Source organism: Musa acuminata, chromosome BXJ1-3 (genome assembly GCF_036884655.1).
Source record: "Musa acuminata AAA Group cultivar baxijiao chromosome BXJ1-3, Cavendish_Baxijiao_AAA, whole genome shotgun sequence".
Classification (NCBI taxonomy): domain Eukaryota; kingdom Viridiplantae; phylum Streptophyta; class Magnoliopsida; order Zingiberales; family Musaceae; genus Musa; species Musa acuminata.
In genome coordinates this window covers 41,508,021-41,529,689 of record NC_088329.1, presented here as the reverse complement: position 1 = coordinate 41,529,689, position 21,669 = coordinate 41,508,021, and the positions used below count along the sequence as shown (strand labels likewise).

Genomic DNA, 21,669 nt, shown 5'->3' with positions numbered 1-21,669 from the left:
ATTCGTGCGCTGACCCGATAAGTGGCTTAGATTCTTCCTTTGTGACCGAGCGAGCCCGGGTCGTGAATCATCAGCCACGCGCCGACGTTAGGCGCTCCAACTCATCCTAGCCGTCCGATAATTTTCGGTCCGACCGTTATGATCTCACAGCACGCACAATTCGACCGTTGGAGATGGAAGAGAGAGGAGGCACCTTATGGATGCTTTTAACGCCTCTCCTGCCTCTTGACTCCCCTTCTTTATTAAAGGAAGAGAACGCAAGCACACCTTCAAACACATACAGAAGGCGGAGAGAAACTAAAGAAGGAAGAGGACGAATGAGAATGATATTGTAGAGTTAGGAGAACGAGATTGCGGTGTAGAGACTCCGTTCTTGTTCTCTGCCAGTTGGGAAACAGAGAGAGAGAGAGACAGAGCCTCTGGGACAGGCGATCAACGGTGGCGAATCCTAGAAGCCTTCGTTCGTTTTTCTCGTCGGTGTTGTCAAGCCGTTTCTGGAAGAGCTGCCAACAAGAAGCAGGAGGAGAAGGAGAAGGAGGAGATAAAGAAGAAGAAGGCTTGATGGAGTCAAGGCATCTGCAGGCTCCTGTGGCAACTCTGCAGCAGAGAGGTGAGTTTTGTTCTGTAATCAGGAAGTCATTTACGAATGCTCTTCACTTGGTGTTTCTCTTTCTTGATATATGGGTTCTTGTTTTATCTCACAAGATAGCCCTCTTCCTTGGGACCTTTTTCTCTCATTTTGAGTCCCACTGTTGCGGTATTCTTCCCCTTTGTTCCTCTTCTGCTTTTTAATATGCAAGATGCAACATCTTCTTGTAGGGGTACTTGTGATCTGGGTTTCTTGGATACTTGATGCAAGGTGAGACCTTTTTGCAGCCTTTGGCTGCCTGGATATAGTTTCTTTCTGTTTAGGAGTTTGGATATCTCATGGTTTCTACCTTTAAATTGCATCTCTCACCTTTCTTCTAGATCATCTCGAATCCCTGGGTTTCTTGATCTTGGACACTCTCTTTCTTTCCCAATTTCCAATTACCTGCTTCTTGAAGGCTTCTTTTCTCTCGATGTCACTGGTAATTCATGTGGTCTCAACAATCCTTTGATCATCAGGTGCTGCTGCTTCACCAGGCAGAAAGCAGAAAGCGGCCGCAGGAGCTGACGAAAAGAACCGGAGAGCGCTTGGAGACATCGGAAATCGTGTTAACTTTCGAGATGTCGACGGGCAAGTATCCAAACGCCATTTTTCCACAAGAATAGTCCTTCGGGTGCAAATTCATTTCAATCCCATAGCTTCTGATTCTTCTTTTCAATCTTCGATCTTCTTCTTGCGTGACTCCAGAAAAGTGCAGCCTCAGATTTCTCTCCCTGTGGCTAGGTCGGTTCAGAGCCAAAAATCTCATTTTTATATCGTTGGATGGAGTATGCTTTAGTTTCTTGAAGGCTTTACAATCATCTACTTATAAACCTCATCCCTGTTACAAGATTTGCTGCTCAAGTGTTGGAGAATGCACAACCTGCCGAACCTGATAAGGCATATATCTTTCCCTTTGTTTCTTGCCGGTTTTGTTTTACCATATGCTAGTTCTGGATCAATTATACATACATAATATTTCAGAAGCCAGCATTTGTAGCTGCCAATGTAAGAGGAAAAGAAGGTGCGAAAGCTGCGAAGCAGAAGGCTGCAGTCAAGCCAAAAACTGAGGAAGTAATTGAAATCAGTTCAGGAGATGAAGGTGCAAAAGCTGCTGAACAGAAGGTCTCAGTAAACCTCAAAACAGAGGAAGTAATTGAGATCAGTTCAGGAAATGGTGATAGGAGAACTTCCAGGAAGAAGGTTCACACCCTCACTTCAGTACTTACTGCTCGAAGCAAGGTAAACAAGTTTCACGTTCTTTCCTCAACACTAGCATTCTTGCATAAGATTTGCCTCTGATATATATTGCGATCTGGATTTAGGTTGCTTGTGAAGTCGTCCATAAACCAAACAATCTGGCACACGATATTGATGAGTTGGATGCAGACGATGAGTTAGCTGTTGTCGATTATGTGGAAGACATATATAGCTTCTACAGATTCGCTGAGGTACTTCACTTCCCCCAATCCAAATTCCACTGAGCTGCATTGTACTACACACGCCTTGGTTGATTGCATTTTCTCCTCCTATTGTTAATGCAGAGATACAGCAGACCTCGTGATTACATGGGTTCCCAGGTCGAGATCAATGCGAAGATGAGATCGATTCTTGCCGACTGGCTGACTGAAGTGCACCGCAAGTTTGAGCTGATGCCCGAGACACTATACCTAACGTTCTACATAGTCGATGCATACCTCTCAGTGGAAACTGTTCCGAGGAGGGAGTTGCAGCTTGTGGGGGTGAGCTCCATGCTCGTCGCCTGCAAATATGAGGAGATATGGGCTCCTCAGGTATCTTATTCGACTGGTTTCATCTCGATCTGTTCGCTTTTACTGTGAATTGAGCAAATGGGAGACGTATGCATGCATGCAGGTTAATGACTTCATCTACATTTCCGACCGCGCATATGGCAGAGAGCAGATCCTGGCGACAGAGAAAGCAATCTTGAACAAGCTTGAATGGAACCTTACTGTTCCCACGCCGTATGTTTTCCTTGTGCGTTTTCTCAAGGCGGCCATGTCCGATAAGGAGGTGAATGCACGTACAGATTGTACACATAGCAATCGATTCATGTGATGTGCGTCACTCGTTCTGCTGATACAGATGGAGAACATGGCATTTTTCTTCGCGGAGTTGGGTTTGATGCACTACTCGATGGTCATCAAGCATCGCCCGTCCATGCTCGCTGCCTCGGCGGTCTACGCCGCACGGTGGACGCTGGAGAGGAGCCCCCGGTGGACCGAGACGCTCGAGCGGCACACGGGATACGATGAGCTGCAGTTGGGGTACGCGTCGTGAAACCATTTGTTGGATTCTGATATCGGCTTGATTGATCTCGATAGTTCGTCCGACAAGAACGCTGACGATGAACACGGTGTGTTTTGGAACAACAGGGACTGCGCGCAGCATTTGCTGAGCTTCCATGCGTCGGCCGCCGAGAGCAAGCTCAGAGCCGTCTACAGCAAGTACTCCAGCTCGCGACGAGGAGCTGTCGCGTTGCGTTCTCCCGCTACAAAGCCGCTTTGAGGAGTTGAAGTCCGTACTTCATTGGTGTTTTGCTCTGGTTTGCTGCATTGTTTGTGGATTCTGCGCAAAGATCGGTTTTTTATGTGAAGTAGTAGCATTGTAAAGCTACACTTGATGAACATCACTGTCCTTTATTTGGTGAATTAAGCAAGTGTTGCTCAAATTGTATCACATTATAAACATTACTACGTCTTTTTCGTGTTTCCCCCTACCTTTAAATTCTGTACATAGATAGATCATTCACAGCATTAACTTCTTTGTTGCAGCCACATGTGCTGAGACCATTCAGACATTACAGGCCGAGGACATCAAGGAATTTATGATCAACAAAGTCAAAAAGCAATCAGCTGTGCTGCAGAACACTTCATTAAACAATGCAGACCTCAAGCAGGCACTGAGGAGAGCCCTGTCCGAGAGCAGGCAGAAGAGATAATGCCATCGACGAAAGCCTTGATTGCCATGCCATGATTAGGCTTTGGATCTTAGTATTGTTGGTGCATCCAAATGTGTGAGAGCATGGGAAAGCGTTTGATTCTCTCAAGCAGGCTTGAGGAAGGATGTGGGCCAGTCATCATTCCACTGGTATTAGGTCTGTTTTGTCACTATCCAGCTTAGAGGTGGGGAAGATTGAAGGTGTGTCGTAACCTGCTGCTTTCTTCCCTTTTGTTATTATGAGTTCTGATGCAGATGTCAAAGAAGAAATAAGTAAGAGGCCCAGTGCACATGCACGCACACTGATGCTGTCACTCCCATCGTCAGATTTCTTCACCTCTTTTCCCACATAAACTATTTCTGCTTTGCCTTGCTTTGGATACTTGTTGCTTCAAGAAAGCATATAGATTAGTGGCGAGAGTCCTCTGTCCTGACTCCAAGACCTAGAGGAGAGAGGAGAGGAGAGTAGGGTTGTCTTCCTGGATATGGCAGTACATTGCTTGTATGTCTAATGCATGTGCTTAACCAGTGCCTGCTTAGCCTTTGGGTGCTCTTCAACTAGACAAAAGGTGAATGAATGGGCTTCATTTACATCTTCTATCAATGGTGATCGATGATATATGAAGAAAGATCTTGGCCAGTGAGTTGTTTTGCCTGGCAAACAAGGGGAGACAGATGAGTTCCACCCACCTTCTGCACAAATGACTGCTGAAGAATGTAGGGAGAGAACATCATCCTGTAGACCGTTGAACACCAATAAGGGGATTCCACATGCTCATGTTATTTATCTGCACTAGATTCTCCAGCCATGACATGGAAACGCTTCATCTTTCATTGCTAGAAACCAGATTTAGAGCTTCTGATCACATGACTCGACACAAGAAACGATGAATATAATACAAAGAGTAGTCAGAAAACACTGCGACCTACTGAACCCCCACACTGCATGAACCAAATCCTAGAAATGCCGAACTCATTAGCCACTGCTACCGTCAACAGCAACATTAATGGCGCTGGTGGTGCCGGCAGCGGCAGGAGCAGTGGTACTGGTGCCATTACTGAGGCTCAGCATCATTTGCCGGATGCCCCGCGCGTACTCCAGCAACTTGTCGATCGCCGGAATGGTCTCCTTCACTTCATTCTGCTCCTCGAAGTCTTTAAGCCATGCGTGGAACACGGGGAAGGTTCCAGGGTCGACGAGCTTCACCTCCATGACCTCCTCGAACACGGCGAGCCAGTACGAGCCGCACCCGAGGACGATGTCCAGCAAACCGATCTTGTCGCCTCCGAAGAACCTCTTCCCTTTGAACGCTCCGTCTCGTAGCTCGCGCTCCAGCAGCTTCAGGTTGTCGTGCACTTGATCGACGGCCGTCTTCTGGCCTTCCCCCGACGACGAAAACACCGCACCGACCGCCGGGGCAAGCTGCGTTTGCAACAAACGGAAGCTAAGGAAGAATGCAAGTGAAGAGGACGAGATGGGGCGGACAGAGGCTGACCTTATCCTCGGCGAAGTGGCACCAGAAGCGAGCAACGGCACGCTCGAAGGGGTCGGCAGGCATGATCGGGCTGTCAGCCCAGGTCTCGTCGATGTACTGCAAGATGACGACGGACTCCACGACGGGACGGTCGCTGTGGAGGAGGACGGGGACCTTCTTGTAGACGGGGTTGTGGAGGAGAAGGGCGGGGCTAGGGTTGATGGCATCCTCCTCCTGGTACTCGAACTCCAAGCCCTTGAGCTTGAGGGCGAGCTGGACTCGGTGGGTGTGGGAGTCTGCCCACGAGCCTAGGAGCTTAAGAGAGGAGGGTGGATCCATAACCCGATGGTGGCTCCTTGCAAGGAGGGAGGACAGTGATGGTTCTCTTGACCTCTTCTATGCAGCTCGGAAGTTTTAGGCCTTTTATAGAAGGAGAAGAGAGGCTGGCTTTAGGGTCTGCGTACAGACGTGTAGGACCCAGAGTGCAGTCGGAACCCTAACATGGATTCCTTGGGAAGGCTTCTTCACCAAGCCACTCTCCCACACCCACTTCTTAGTGGGTGATTATGATCAGTACAGAAACCAGATGGATTACACTGTGTTTAGGTGATTATGATCAGAACAGATCTGGGGAGCTTGTGCATGGAGGAGGAGGAGGAGGAGGAGGAGGAGAAAAGTGAGGCATGTGGGTAGAGTCAGGTGGGGAGGGGCATAGCAGTATGAGTGGGGTGCCTAACGCCATTTCAGCCTGCTGCATGGTACGTGTGTCTGTACTTGGCCACATGAAGCCAATTACATGTTACGATCATTAGACTATGAAGCTTGGGACCTTTCGCCATTGGAAATGGATTTAAAGGTGGGACAGCTGAATCCGTCTCCTGTGTTCATGCAGCATTCATTCCCACAACAGCACAGCCACAACATCGCCGTTGTGAAGTGATTTCTCTGAGTTCGAATGGACATGAAGAAGCACGGCATAATAATTGCAATTGAAATGGAATACTCTGTATATCAATCACCATAAGTTGATCGTCCTTTGGATGAAACGGGAGACAAAACACCGAGTACGTCACGTGCATGGCATGTGTCGAAATCTAGTGCGGATTATAATTTGCAAGAGTACAAATGCAGGAGTATCCAATGCAATCTATGTGAAATCATTGAGGAATTTAAGCAAACACAAGAAACGCAAAGGCTCCGATGGACCACCACAGGATTGACAAGCAATCAAACGTCATTATGACCGGCCATAAAGACATTCATTCCCATCAAACCCCAAGCCGGGCCATGGAGCTCGTCTCCGTGACATCTCACTGTGCCCTGTCTTCAGCTCATAGTGGAAACGACGAGGCCCCACGGTGGACACAGGAGTAACGTGTGGAGGACGGCGGTCACCGACTCCGCTGTCCTTCGATCCCCCGCGCATGCCAAATCCGCACAGCAAAAGAAGGATAGGATAGGAAGTCTCATCCATGGTCACGTCCATCTCGTCTCCCACACGCATTCTTGTTCAGTTCACTGTTCGACGTAGCAGCAGCGGTTTGCAGTAGACAAGAACAGAACGCTCATGTGATGCTTGCCTGCGATGCGTAAAACAAGAAACTTCTCTTCTTTGGATCGGAATCTCTCTCTCTCTCTCTCTCTCTCTCTCTGCACTGTTCCAAGGTGAGGAGGGGAAGAGGCGAGGGTGACTGGAGCGCATTCCTCGACTCACACTGCGGCTACTGCCTCATGGTGCAGTGCAGTCTTGCTCTGTACCCTTCACAAGGAAATTTACCGGACAAAGGACCTGACACAGTCCGATCAATAGTTCTCAATGGCATGGCATTGGCTTGTGTTCTTCTTGTCCGAACACCTGAGAGCTCTCTAAGTCTCCATTTCAAGGGGATGTGGCTGCATGTTTGCACGCTTTGTCTTCTGAGCATGTAAACCGAGATGAACACACAAGTAAACCGCTAATGTACATGCATCCTAAGCCTCAGAAGGGATCACGGGGCTCAAGAAGAGGCAAAGGAGACTATTTGGTCCTATGCATTCTATGTGGGAAGGCATCAATCTTGCTGCTAGTTCTCTGTTCTTCTACGTTGCTACACAAATGGGCTATCATAGGATCTACGACACAAAGAGACGAAGTAAAGGAGGAAGACGGTGGGATGGGTCTGTCTGCTAAAGCTAAAGCTTTGCATGGCATGGTGTGGTCATACGTCTTGCGTTTGTCTTGTTCACCATGCAACATGTCGGTGTGAAACCCTGTTCGTATACAAACACAAAGCATCAGTCAATGGCGAGGAAGTAATCACTGTGGTAACTTGTAGAGTGCAGAGCAGATAAAGTCTCCTTTGACGGGTCAAGATGGGAGAAAGCCAAATCAAGTACACCAGGGAGCCGATGCATTCCAAAGATAAGACATCACAAGAAGGATCAAAGTCCTACGACTTGCATGAATGTAGCCGGGAAATCTTTTATCAGGCAGTAAGGAGACCTTTCGGCATGGAAGGCAGAGCCTGGTACAGCTTTGAGCTTTGACCGCAAGAAAGAGCAAGAAGAAGAAGAAGAAGAAGTCTTCCAGAGCAAGTTAGCACACCACAATCTGAGATTGCAGTCAAAAAAGCTGGGCAGCAATTCCAGGAAACCTTGATAAGTGTAATGAGGCATATAACCTGGACACCTAAAGAGTCAGAGTAGGTTTATTTTCCTTTTAACATTTGACTTTGACCAGCAGGCATGAAAGCTTATGATCTACATTCACATCTGCAATTCCTTGAAAAGCAGGTTGGAGATCCACAGAAGTGGGGAGCTTCCTCCTGTGACATGGATTGCTTTAAGTCTTACATGTCTGCCTGGAGTAGACATGATAGAACAAGGGGTCCATGTACTGCAGGAATCTTTCAGCTCATCTCAGATTGCAGATCAACAGTTTGATGCACCCAGAGACCTTTAAGACTCTGTGTCAAACAATAAAAATGAATTAAGATGGAAAGCAATAAGCAATTAAGACTGGAGAAAGGAATAACTGCAGAAGGAAAGAAAAGATTTGTATTTTCTTTTTTTCCACCATATTTAAAAGACCCAATTACATGTCAAAACAATTGAACTACACAGACCTGAAAACAAAGATTGACAGGAGGCAGAAACTTATCAAGAACTGCTTTCACTCTATGTTGGCATGAAGATTAGCAGCCCAAGTCCCAACAAGATAACATTGACTTGGTGGAGTTGAAGGTCAAAAGGCCCAAACCAGTGTCTCTTTCCGACAGCCTATTTAGAGCAAATTGACCCCAAGCAAAGCCTGCCTGCTGCTCAACTCACTGCCCTGCTCTTTGGAAGGTGGTTTTGCTTCACTTTCTCCTCCTTTCTTTCTCCTCTTTTGGTTTTGGGGAGGGCATTCATCTGTTTCTGCACTTACGATATCTCCTTTCTGAGCGCTACACATATTTGTACTCCATGGCCAATCTCTTCCTCATCAGACCAAACACTAGATTGTTTGGCCTATGAGGGACTTGTGTAGACACAAGTGTTCATCCATTCAAGATTCTTTAAATTGATTCACTCTTCCTCCAGCAAAAAACTGGTATATTTTCTTTAAGGTAAATTCTTCATAAAGACCCTCAAGTTTTTATTATTTGTTTTAGAGTATTCCTTTTTTACTTTATTCTCTCGTAATGTTAATTTCTAATCATCTTTATCGTTTTACCCCTTGACGTCCATCGCACCGTAGCCGTTTGAAAGGTGCATCTTTTTTTAGAAAATAACGAACGTGATGCGGGAATAAAAAGAAAACGGGTTTGCGAAAAAAAATCTTAGTTTTTTTTTTAATTTATCTTTTCATCTTCAGCTAATCACGTATTATTTTCTATAATTAATTATTTTTAGTATTTCATATTTTATATTTTAAAAAGTTATATTAGCATCCCTATCGTTATAAAAGTGAAACATATACATCTATTTATCATAACGAAAATATAAAAATAAAATATAAAAATAATTTTAATATTATAATTGATGATGGTAAACGATATCGATAGTGACGAATGACGAGGCATTGGAGGCCACGAGTGTCTATTGTGGATGAAGAGAGTGACGATAAGATGTGAGGGTCGCTCGGTAAATTTGTCGACAACGAGTATGATAACATACTCAATATCCAAGACCCATATTTTTCTCTCACTGTTGAATACCTCCACTCGACATCTGCATCAACAACCCTTTTGTCACTCGACAAATGCATCGCGTCAACGTTGATGGTGGTGGTCATTGTAGTGTCTACAACGAAGATGGTGGTTACCTTATGTGTTGACCTGAAGCTGGGGTCACTAAAGCTCATATTGCTCCCTTTGCTGTCGTGTCAGTTCCGACATGGACATAAAAAAGGATAAATAAAAGGCTTGGAGGAGTTCTATTTACCGTGGTTATCATCAACACTGTTGAAAAGGGATCTTTGGAAGATTGGCACGTGAGCTGTTGTCGTACTCACAACAAACGTTTCCGATGACTGTTGAAAGATATGAGTATCAGAATTTGATACCGAGGACATTGTCGTACTTGTTATTGATGTAGCTGTTGAACGATGTCTTTCGTTATTGTTCTCTTTATCCACAACAATCACTCGTAATCCTCGATAATATCATTATCCGTTATCATCAAATAAAATAATAAAAATTATTTTTTAATATTTTCGTTAGGGTAAATGAACGTGTATAACTATGGATGTTAATATAATTTTTTTAAATTAACTAAATATATCGGATAATATAATTAGCCTCTCTGTTGCTTCCAAGCGAAGCGACGCAAACAAAACATGAGGCTCTCAGAGCAACTGGACGGTCGAGATCATCACAGGGACATTTTTTTCTACTATTTCCGGGATTACTCGAGTAATCTACCTTATTTTTTATTTGATGAAAAATGATGGGATCGCGATCTCGAGTCGCCAAGCAAGCAGCCAGACTCAGCGGGTACGAGACGAATGGGTAAAACTGTGTTTTGTCGGATTGGTCCCTCACGTCAGCAGAATGACCCGCGTGCTTACCCAAATCCTGTGCTGAGCTGCTTCGTCTCTGTCGCCGTCGTCTCTTCGAGGCCAAACCCCTGCCTAACTCCTTCGCCTCCTATGGCGGAGCCGTCCCCCTCCTTGTTACTCCTCCCCAACCCCCCCTACGGCGACCTCTTTCCCGACGGCCTCCCCCTTCTCCCTTCCTCCTCCGAACTCCATGACATTGATCTCGACTTCGACATCGACGATTTCCTCCGCTCGCCGGACCGTCACCACCATTCCCCTACCTCCGATCCTAACTCCGCTGCCGATGGGTCTGCTGTCTCGTCCTCATCCTCGACCCAACATGACCGGTCCGGCCCCGCACCCCGCCCCTCCTCCCCCGACTCTTCCGCTGCCTCCGGACTTGCCGTCGTTGTCGACCCAGAAGTCAAGGAGAAAGAGGGAAAGGTCGGATGGAACCTTAAGCGGAAGATGGAGAAGGACAACGATGGCTTATCTGACCGCCGCACTGACTCTGATCTTAACCCTAACCCCAGGAGCATCAAGTTCCAGCGATCCGAGGAGGCGAACCCGCCTTGCATATTTGGTTCCGGGAGCCAGGAGGAGGAGAAGAGGAGGGCGAGGCTGGTGAGGAACCGGGAGAGCGCCCAGCTCTCCAGGCACAGGAAGAAGCAGTACGTCGAGGAGCTGGAGGACAAGGTCAGGTTAATGCACTCCACGATTAATGAATTGAACACCAAGATCTCGTATATCATGGCCGAGAACATAAGCTTACGGCAGCAGTTGGTTGGAGGTGTTGCTCCTCCTTCCCCTGTATATCCTCGGCCAGGGGCAATGGCGCCCGTGAATGTCCAGTGGATTCCGAGGTATTCGTTGAATCCACAAGGGACACAGGTTCCTTTGGTCCCAATACCTAGATTGAAGCTTCAAAAGGCTACACTTGCTCCCAAGGCCAAGAAGTCAGAGAGCAAGAAGGGCCAAAGCAACACGAAAAGAGTAGCTAGTGTGAGCCTCATGGGCTTGTTGTTCCTTATCCTAATCGTTAGAGGAGCATTTCCCAGTCTAAATCTTCGATATGGAGGCTACGATGATGACGAAGGTCTCAGCAATGGACGGATTTTGTGCCAGGCTAAAAGTAGAATTTTGAGCGTTAGAGGTTGTGGTAATGGTCTAAACAGCTCCCACGACATTACATTATGTAGCAGACAGAAGGGTTTTGGAGGTGGTATAGATAGTGTTACTGCTAGGAAATGTGAGAATGTTAAGGTGGGCCCTGGAATGAATCCAAAGGGGCTTAGTTCATGGCCTTCACCTGGTTCAGAAGCTGTTTTCACACAGAACTCGAGCGAGAGTCTGCCTGCTCTGCTTTATGTGCCTAGGAATGGCAAGCATGTGAAGATTGATGGAAACTTAATAATCCATTCTGTTCTTGCTAGTGAGAAAGCCGTACAACAAACAGAATCAAGGCAGTCATTGGACAAAGAGACTGGCTTGGCTATTGCTGGTAATGTGATGTCAGCATTGGCCATTTCTAAAGCCGGAAAGGGGTTGGATCTTCAGCATTCTAAATCTTATGGAGATGCTTCTGACTCTGATGACACATATGTGAACAACTTAAAATTAACCTCATCTGATGACCCACATCAACAATGGTTTCACGAAGGAATGGCAGGTGAGCATATCAGTCCTCTTTTGTTCATATCTGTCTGGCCTTTCTGTATTAACATTGCTTCACTTGAATGCATCTTATCAATTTGGCATACTCTTTTTTCTTTTAATGTCATATGTGTTATACTTCTCTTGCTAATAATTGGTAATTTGTTTATGGTCGTTGGAACTATTATGCTCTTCAATTTATTTCAATTAAGGTTTTCCAGTTGACTAAGAAAATCTTTATACTGAACTATAGAAGGTGTTGCATAACAATTGCTACAGCTCTAAAATGGAGATTTTAGTACAAAGTTCTTTTTTTTTGCTTGATATGCTTTTTATGCAATGGATACGGTGTGTGGGAGCAAAGTGTAATTTAGTGGTGTCATCATAAGTTCTAATATCACTTGTATTGTGTCTAAATAAATTGTTTCATTAATTGTACACATAGGATAGGATCCTGTGTCTTATTTATATCTTCTTTTACTAGTGCTAGCAGTGACTGTAAGGATCATTATTGTTGTTGATTATATGAAAGAGGATAGGACTTAAATGAGGATGGAAGTTGTTAGCGAGGTTATTATAAGAAATTCTAGTAGTGATATAACTGTTAAATATGAAGCTTCCTCCAAGGAGGTTGCTGGTATTCTGACTGGTATAGGAAAATATGTTAATGGAATGTGCATTTTCTGAAATAAGGTCAGTGAGCAATAAGCTCAATTTAAAGGAAGAAAAAAAGAAAAATTTAAGGATATTAACAAAGTCAGCATGTTTAGGTTGCTAATATCTATAACGTAAAAATATTAATAACTGCCAATTTTACTGAACACAATGATTCCATGTAAAAGATTGCCATGTCCCCAACGAGCGAATTGCACATCAATTTGAAACTAATTATGACCAATCTCAATGTGGAATTTGGTTCCTTTTGTGTGTTCTCTATCTTATTTTGTGTAATTTTATGGCTACATGCAATTCATTGTCACTTCTGCTTGGACGCTATGTTTTATTTTTCCACTTATGTTCCACAAGTGGCTACATAATTGAAATAAGCAGCTACTTAATTTGTAACTACTGATGCATTTGTACACATGTACGCATGTTGGGCAAGAATTTTCAACCCAGCATTATATCACAATATTTATTTGTAGCTTATGGTTTAAGTTGGTAATATGCTCATTATCAATCATAACCAACTTGATCCACATAAATACTTCAAATATGAATTTGCTTAATTTGATTATTTTATAGTTAGGAACTCACAGCGTACATTTAGCCTTTTATTATTTATAATATTTGAGTTTCTAATTTCATCAATTATGGTTTTTTACTTTTTATATGCATTATCACTGACTGTGTCGCATGTCTTTATAGCACTCTGGTGGTAATCGTGGTTAGTGGCATTGGTATCAAATTTTCACTGCCATCACTTTCTTATTGTATATATGGTAATGGGACAGCGTAGTTATAGTTTCTTATGTAACTCTGACTACTATTGATTCATTTGCAGAATAGCTAGTTTTAGTCATCTTATATTTGTTAAATGACATGTGCAGAGGCTTTGTCATTCTCAAGCTTGCAGTCATCAGAATGAAAGTTGAATGTAATGTTGATCATGATGTTGCGTGTATTTTGGTATCTGCATTATTAGTAAAAGATAAGATGCTTAACCATTCTAGCCTGAAGAAGGAATCCTGCATATTGGATGTTTATCTTTTTGATTTAGTTTGTGTATGCAGATTTAAAATTCTAAGCATCACTTCAAATGACTCATGCTTTTATTGCATCATTAATGTGACTGATCTAGAAAATTTGATGATTACGACTATGGCAACGATGATGTTGATGTGTTTTTCTAAAAGAATTGTATTATCCGAGTATCTTTACCCACTGGATTTATATCATCTTGATGGAGCATTGTCTGCGTCCTTGGAAATAATTTTCACAAATGGCTGAAATTGAGTTTGTTTTCTTGCAGGCCCGATCTTAAGTTCTGGCATGTGCACCGAGGTGTTTCAGTTTGACGTCTCATCATCTTCCTCTTCAAGTAGCATCTTTCCTACCAGTTCAATCATGAACAGTTCCTCGATCACTAATGCTACTGAGAACCTCCCTCCTAGTTCTGCTCGCCCTGGGAAGAATAAGAACAGGAGGATAATGCATCCTGAGCCAATTCCACTCCGAGGAACCACAAGAAACAACACAAAACAGTTTGACAAGTCTTCCGAAAGAAGCAACCTTCACAACAACAAACCTGTTTCCTCAGTGGTGGTCTCTGTTCTGGCTGATCCCAGGGATGCCGGTGATGGTGAGGGCGATGAGAGGATATCACCCAAATCAACGTCTCGCGTGTTTGTTGTTGTGCTTCTGGACAGCATCAAGTATGTTACCTACTCCTGTGTTCTTCCATTTAAAACCTCTGCACCCCATCTGGTAAACTAATTTTGGCAGTAGGATTAAACCTGAATGCTAATTAAAATTCTCCGTTACTTATCCTTAGCATTTTTGAGTCTGATACTTCATAGATTGGCTTTTGGTGCAACTAACATCTTACTTGTTTGTACGTTATCTAGTTCGACAATTTATTGTGTCATATGTAACAAGATTCACCTGTCCGTAGCATTTGCCTAAATAGTCTGCCAAGCATTCTAAGTGGTGCCAGTCTCAGGTGTCTACCAAGTAAACTCATCATGTCCATCCGCTTGAATGCTTTTTTCTTTATCTGTTCACAATGTCATCAATTCCAGTGCTGATGTTAGGAGGTCGAAATTACATTCTGTACTACTTAGTGCCACCATTTGGCTTTTACTTTGTCCGAAAATTCAGATTTAATTCAAAAATCTAATATAGTTTATGCTCTGGAGATTACAATGCAAAAAGGATAAAAAGGTAGGCTGCTTTCGAACCACTTTGCTTTTTGTTGATGGAAACATACTAATATATTGACTTTTAAAAGGTATTTAATGGTTGCTTGTTCCACAAGAATGCTTTTACATCACATGAAGCTCTTCGTAACTTCGTGAAGAAGAAGCTTCGGTTGACTTATGAATCTTTCCTTCTTTTATTTCTCAATCAAATGAGACTCAAGTCCTATGTTTGTTTTTTGTTTTATGTTCCTTCAAAAAGTTCTATTTTTTTTATGTCACACATAAAACTATCTTCTTTTATTGTGACTGATTAGCCACACACTTATAAGAAGCATTCCTCTTCGATCATGGTTGTAATGGATCTCCTATCTCCACAATCCGTCCTTTTGGTCCTCCTCTTCTCCCTCTCTTCCCTCTACCTCTTCTTCTTCTCTAGATGGAACCACGGCTCAGCAGCTTCCACAACGTATCCCCCCAACCTCAGGCCCTACCCGTTGATCGGCCACCTCCCCCAGTTCTTGAAGAACCGCCACCGCCTGCCCGACTGGTTCGCCGAGTCCCTCGCCGCCACCCCCACCAACACCTTCCTCGTGCGCCGCCCCGTCGGCATACGCAGCGTCATCACCGCCAACCCCGCCAACGTCGAGCACATCCTCCGCACCCGCTTCGACAACTACCCCAAGGGCCCTCGATTCCGCTCCATCCTCCACGACTTCCTCGGCCACGGCATCTTCAACTCCGATGGCGACGCCTGGCGCGTCCAGCGTAAGACCGCCAGCTTCGAGTTCAACTCCAAGTCCCTCCGCTCCTTCGTCGTCCGCTGTGTCCACGAGGAGATCCTCTCCCGCCTCCTCCCTTTGCTGGAGAAGAGCTCGCATGACGACTCCGCCGTCGACCTCCAGGACGTCCTCGAGCGCTTCGCGTTCGATAACATCTGCAAGGTGGCTTTCGACCATGATCCCGTCTGCCTCGCCAAGGACGACGGTAGCTGCGGGCAAGACAACTTCTCTACTGGCTTCGCCCTCGCCTTCAACGACGCCTCGAACACCAGCGCCGCCCGATTTCGTTACGTTCTCCCGAGACTGTGGATGATAAAGAAGTTGCTGGGCGTTGGTTCGGAGCGGCGGCTTACGCAGTCGATCGCCACGGTCCACGGCCTCGCCATGCGGATCATACGGGCAAAGAAGGAGAACCGGACCTCTTCTTCGCTGCCCCAAGCCGAGGATCTCCTCTCTCGGTTCATCGCCAACGAGGACCACTCCGAAGACTTCCTCCGCGACATCGTCATCAGCTTCATGCTCGCCGGAAAGGACACCATCTCTTCGGCGCTGACCTGGTTCTTCTGGCTCCTCTGCTCTCGCCCAGACGTGGAGGCCAAGATCATGGACGAGATCAGATCAATTCGAGCCCGGCGCCCCAGCACCTCCCCGGCAGTCTTCGACTACGAGGAGCTCAGGGACATGCACTACCTCCACGCGGCCATAACGGAGTCAATGCGTCTGTACCCTCCGGTGCCGTTGAACTCGCAGTCTTGCCTCTCGGACGACGTCCTTCCAGACGGCACGGCTGTCAAGAAGGGATGGTTAATGTCGTACAACTCCTACGCGATGGGGCGGATGGAGGCCATCTGGGGGCCAGACTGCCGGGATTACAAGCCGGAGCGGTGGCTAGATGAGGGGAAGTTCCGGCCGGAGAGCCCGTTCAAGTTCCCAGCGTTCCACGCGGGGCCGAGGATCTGCTTGGGGAAGGAGATGGCGTACATCCAGATGAAGTCGATCGTGGCGTGCGTCCTGGAGAGGTTGGCGGTGGAGTTGGTGGACAAGGAGGCACGCCCCGTCAAGATGATCTCATTGACGTTGCGGATGAAGGGCGGGCTACTGTTGCGCTTCAGGAAGAGATCCGTCTGACACTGACGTCGCTCGTTCATCTATGTCTGTGTTTATAATGTTTATGGTATTTAATATGGATGTTAATCTAGTCATTAAGTAAAGCAAGTTTTGATTTGGTCTCATCTTAATTCTATTATCATTATAATTTCATCTAAAAAGCCAAAGTCATTAAGTAAAGCTAGTTTTGATTTGGTCTTATCTTAATTCTATTATCATTATAATTTCACCTAAACAGTCAAAGTCATTAAGTAAGGAAAGCTTTGATTTGGTCTCATCTTAGTGCCAGATCACGTCATTTTCCAACGGTGTGTTGACCGCGTTGACCAATGCTTATCTAATTCTGGATCCGACGAGGCGGCGGCCCAATGAGGGGACAGATTGCCATATCCGATAGATTGCGCATATCGCTTCCGGTACAACGCACCGTCTCCAAGCGTGAAGGACTACAAACGTTGGAGTTAGGACGTACGGTTCGCACGTAAGCAAAGCGAACTCCAGCCACAAAATATGGCAATTAGGACTCGGAACACGCGCACTCCCAGTGTGAGATCTGAAGCCTTCTTACGTTCTTCCCCCCTTCCTGTCGACTCCATTCGTCTCTGCAATTGCTTCCCATGGCTGCATCCACGCTTCCCTTCTCTTGCCATTTGCCTGCTCTGCTTTCCTTGGATCTGCAGAAGGCTTCCCCCCTCCTGCCTACGCAGTTGTTTGCAGGGACTGATCTCCCGCACCACCGGCATCGTCATGGGTTTCTCACGGTTGGTTGCTTTCATATCTACCTTCGTCTTCGCTTTTCCTTATAATTTGATTTGTTGTTGGGTGATTTAGAAAAATCTATAGAATAAGGGTAGGGTAGCTTTTTCCTTTTCAATGGATGACGCATTCTCTTTCTTGTTTACTGGTGAGAGAATACTATCGATGGGAAATGAAAACAGAGGATAAAGCGGAGAGGCTCTAAAGCCCTTGATGATTCAGTTGGAAATTTTGGATCTTTACACTATCCTATTGCTTAATATCTTGTGTAATCCTGTCCTTGAAACTGCAATTGCTTGCCGCAGCCTAGGAGACGGTCATGTGTTTGCGCATCACTATCAGGAACTGGGGAGTACTTCTCGCAGCGACCACCAACTCCGCTGCTGGACACCGTCAACTATCCCATCCATATGAAGAATCTCTCGGTCAAGGTTACACGGATGAACTACGCTTCACGTGTTCGATGAAATGCTTGTCAGGAGCCGTCAACACCTGGTTCTCGAGTCTGATAAGTGTTTCAATTTACGCAGGAACTCAAACAACTTGCAGACGAACTTCGGTCAGATGTCATCTTCCATGTCTCTAAGACGGGAGGACATCTTGGTTCGAGCCTTGGAGTGGTTGAGCTAACCGTCGCTCTACACTATGTCTTCAATGCTCCTCAAGACAAGATACTATGGGATGTTGGGCACCAGGTTCTGTCACTCTACTTAATTCCGGTCCTTCGGTGTGTATACTGAATTCATCAACAACTAGTACATGATGCTTTGTACATGAAAGAACTGAAGTTGCATAACCCTATTCTCATAAGTAGTCACCTAAGAAAAATGTTTGAGAGTAAGGAGAATGAATATGACAAAGGTTGTGTGACGATTTTGCAGTCGTACCCACACAAGATACTAACAGGGAGGAGAGACAAGATGCCTACGTTACGACGGACGAATGGATTATCTGGGTTCACAAAACGATCAGAGAGTGACTATGATAGCTTTGGAACTGGTCATAGTTCAACCAGCATCTCAGCAGCCCTTGGTATGTGGAAACTCTTATGTTGCTCGGTTAAATCATCAAAGTTGATCTGTTGTTTCTAAAGCTCATACACTGCAAAAGATTTAGATATTTTATTCCACCGATTGACCTTGATGAGCAGGGATGGCTGTCGGAAGGGATCTGAAGGGCAGAAAGAATAATGTTATAGCAGTGATAGGGGATGGGGCCATGACTGCTGGACAAGCATATGAAGCTATGAACAATGCTGGGTATCTTGACTCGGACATGATTGTCATTCTGAATGACAACAAGCAGGTCTCTCTGCCCACTGCAAGTCTTGACGGGCCTATACCACCTGTTGGAGCTTTAAGCAGTGCTCTCAGTAGATTGCAATCTAGCAGACCATTGAGAGAACTGAGGGAGGTCGCCAAGGTTGGTGCTGGGAATAACAAAATCTTTTGCATGCCTTTCACAAGCTAAGGTTGAGAACATTACCAAACAAATTGCAAGTTGGACATGGACATTAATTAATTCAGAGCTTTCACATGAAGTTGGCCATCAAAAGCTTTTTTTTAACTTCTTTTTAGAGGCAGGTTTTTTTATATAGACAGTCCAAGTCATTCTTTTCTGCATCCATCCAAGGCTTCTTTCATCAGCACTTCTTTTTGGTCCTACTACCCAGGCCAAGTGCCACATGAAAACCAAGTTCATTACGAAGTGATTCGCTTACAAGAATACATATTCGTAATTAACTGTAAAGTGCATTGTTAATGCACACGAGTAAAGACAAGCTCTGTTTGGCTGCAATATCTCTTATACTCTCTTCTTCATTCTGTCCCACATTTCTGATAATATTATAAATTGCAATGCTTTAGGGAGTTACGAAGCAGATTGGTGGATCGATGCATCAAATTGCGGCAAAAGTCGATGAATATGCTCGAGGAATGATTAGTGGATCTGGCTCAACTTTGTTTGAAGAGCTTGGTCTCTATTATATTGGCCCGGTGGATGGCCACAACATAGATGACCTCGTTTCCATACTCAAGGAGGTTAAGGACACAAAGACAACAGGTCCAGTTCTTATACATGTTGTAACAGAAAAAGGACGGGGATATCCCTATGCAGAGAGAGCTGCTGACAAGTATCATGGTATATTATGGAAAAGCTATTTTTGAGTAAATAAACTAAGGAATTATGATTAAACTTTAGTTTTTTTATCTGAGATTTGTAGTACCATAAGCTGCTATCTTATTTGCAGGTGTTACCAAATTTGATCCGGCCACTGGGAAACAATTGAAGTCGATCTCTCAGACTCAATCTTATACCAATTATTTTGCTGAAGCTTTGATAGCTGAGGCAGAGGTAGACAAAGATATAGTCGCAATTCATGCAGCCATGGGAGGTGGAACCGGCCTTAACTACTTCCTTCGTCGATTTCCAACAAGATGTTTTGACGTCGGTATAGCCGAGCAGCATGCTGTTACATTTGCAGCTGGTCTAGCCTGCGAAGGCCTCAAGCCATTCTGTGCAATCTACTCATCTTTCTTGCAACGAGCTTACGATCAGGCAAGCCATTGCCCTCATTTCTCCATTCTGAGCTTTGACTGTTTGTTTCACATAATTAATTGTTTCATTTATTGCTTAATCATCTATTTTGTTTCTTGTATCTTTACCAATAAGCACTACCATACATATACAGTTTCAGCCTTTGGGATGATTTAACTTCTGTAAGTTTTAGATTTTCCTAAGTTGAATCTTATTGTCAAATTGGCCCTAATCTGGTGCTGAATCCTTTTGAAGGTGCCCCAGGCAAGTGAGGGACTTGATTCTAGACTTGGAAAGATTAACAGATCAGTCAAATACCTTGTTGTTCATGTGCATCTCTAACCATCTAAAGTTTATGTTTACTTTGGAAGCATCTATAATAAAAGAAGTGACAGTTCAGTTGAACACAAGATATCTTATTCATGTCTAATGTTTTGCTTGCCTAGTGGGTTGGTAATTTTTCTTACCCTTAAAGAGATTGTAGGTTATGTTAGCTTTGTTGGAAGGTGCTCTCGGATTATCCATTACAGTTTTACTTAATTGTGAAATTATTACAGTCGGCATAAAGAGAGACAGCACAAAATAACAAAAAAAATTGAAGAAGTTAAGCCAACTAGATCGAGCAATGATGAATTTGAGCTTTTAATGCAGGTGATACATGATGTGGACTTGCAGAAACTTCCTGTAAGATTTGCTATGGACCGAGCAGGGCTTGTTGGAGCTGATGGGCCAACTCATTGTGGTGCATTTGATGTCACATACATGGCATGTCTGCCTAATATGATTGTCATGGCTCCTTCCGATGAAGCTGAACTGTTTCACATGGTTGCCACTGCAGCAGCCATCAATGACCGGCCATCCTGCTTCCGATATCCAAGAGGAAATGGCATTGGCGTTCCCCTGCCCCAAGGAAACAAAGGTGTTCCGCTTGAGGTACTTGTTCAGAACAACATACATTTCATTCTTCTTTTTGTGCAACCTCCCTTGAGGAATCATGAGGACTCACATGACATTACAATTTGTAGATCGGCAAAGGCAGGATATTGATTGAGGGTGAGAGGGTGGCTCTTCTTGGATATGGAACAGCAGTTCAGAGCTGTGTGGCTGCAGCTTCCCTCCTGGAACAACGTGGTCTAAGGGTCACAGTGGCTGATGCACGATTCTGCAAGCCGCTGGATCATGCTTTGATTCGGAACTTATCTAAATCTCACCAAGTGCTGATTACAGTTGAAGAAGGATCCATCGGAGGGTTTGGCTCTCATGTCGCCCAGTTCATGGCACTTAATGGTCTTCTTGATGGCACGATAAAGGTAAGAGCAATCTAATGTAGGATTCATACATCGTGTTAGTGAATTCGTTAAATACGATTGCTGACTTCAGGTTTTGACTTGCTTGGAACAGTGGAGACCGCTGGTTCTTCCTGATCGTTACATCGAGCATGGATCACCCAATGATCAGCTGGCAGAAGCTGGTTTGACACCGTCTCATGTTGCAGCCACAGTGCTCAACATCCTTGGACAAACTAGAGAGGCACTTGAAATCATGTCATAGGAGATGCTAAAAGAGGGAAAGCATTTTAATTGCTTTTCCTTCAACTTTTCTTGATAGAGGGAGACTCAATTTTTGTCTCCTAAAATGTAAGAACTATATATGAGAGTGCAAGTAACTCCAGAGCAATCATCCATTGTCATGGAGTGACAGAATATTTTTAGATGTTAAAATAATAATTTCCTCATGACTAGTGAATTGGCTGGTGATGAGGAAATGTTAAAATAATAATTTCATATTCTCAAAATAGATAACAAGGTTTGTGCTATAGTGATTCCACCAGAATCAAGGAACTTGCCTGGCTACAGGATATCTACATCACAATATGCTGCAGAAATATGATCATGATCCAATATATAAATCATAT

At 44.7% G+C, this 21,669-nt stretch overlaps 5 protein-coding genes across 5 annotated transcripts; 4 read left to right on the top strand and 1 right to left on the bottom strand.

Annotated features, from left to right (window-relative positions):
• The first annotated feature begins 265 nt into the window (after positions 1-265).
• Positions 266-4,187, top strand: LOC135631429 (G2/mitotic-specific cyclin S13-7-like). Its single transcript, XM_065139095.1, has 11 exons — positions 266-610; positions 1,108-1,219; positions 1,337-1,372; positions 1,480-1,528; positions 1,613-1,870; positions 1,954-2,079; positions 2,173-2,421; positions 2,504-2,662; positions 2,735-2,916; positions 3,025-3,166; positions 3,424-4,187. The coding sequence occupies exons 1-10, from the start codon at positions 562-564 to the stop codon at positions 3,155-3,157; spliced, it is 1,353 nt and encodes a 450-aa protein (XP_064995167.1). The 5' UTR covers positions 266-561; the 3' UTR covers positions 3,158-3,166; positions 3,424-4,187.
• Positions 4,188-4,398: 211 nt separating this feature from the next.
• Positions 4,399-5,479, bottom strand: LOC103978877 (glutathione transferase GST 23). The gene is made up of 2 exons (XM_009394829.3): positions 5,086-5,479; positions 4,399-5,012 (listed from the first exon to the last, which is right to left on the bottom strand). The coding sequence occupies exons 1-2, from the start codon at positions 5,401-5,403 to the stop codon at positions 4,566-4,568; spliced, it is 765 nt and encodes a 254-aa protein (XP_009393104.2). The 5' UTR covers positions 5,404-5,479; the 3' UTR covers positions 4,399-4,565.
• Positions 5,480-10,093: 4,614 nt separating this feature from the next.
• LOC103978878 (bZIP transcription factor 39) lies at positions 10,094-14,209 on the top strand. Its single transcript, XM_009394830.3, has 2 exons — positions 10,094-11,732; positions 13,689-14,209. Exons 1-2 carry the CDS (start codon positions 10,175-10,177, stop codon positions 14,150-14,152), a joined length of 2,022 nt encoding a protein of 673 aa, XP_009393105.2. The 5' UTR covers positions 10,094-10,174; the 3' UTR covers positions 14,153-14,209.
• Positions 14,210-14,348: 139 nt separating this feature from the next.
• Positions 14,349-16,588, top strand: LOC135631424 (cytochrome P450 CYP94D108-like). Its single transcript, XM_065139088.1, has one exon. It carries the CDS (start codon positions 14,925-14,927, stop codon positions 16,482-16,484), a length of 1,560 nt encoding a protein of 519 aa, XP_064995160.1. The 5' UTR covers positions 14,349-14,924; the 3' UTR covers positions 16,485-16,588.
• Positions 16,589-16,965: 377 nt separating this feature from the next.
• On the top strand, positions 16,966-21,431 carry LOC135631406 (probable 1-deoxy-D-xylulose-5-phosphate synthase, chloroplastic). The gene is made up of 10 exons (XM_065139059.1): positions 16,966-17,224; positions 17,525-17,650; positions 17,750-17,914; positions 18,101-18,251; positions 18,370-18,641; positions 19,085-19,358; positions 19,468-19,775; positions 20,406-20,687; positions 20,780-21,064; positions 21,156-21,431. Exons 1-10 carry the CDS (start codon positions 17,081-17,083, stop codon positions 21,303-21,305), a joined length of 2,157 nt encoding a protein of 718 aa, XP_064995131.1. The 5' UTR covers positions 16,966-17,080; the 3' UTR covers positions 21,306-21,431.
• The last annotated feature ends 238 nt before the right edge of the window (positions 21,432-21,669 follow it).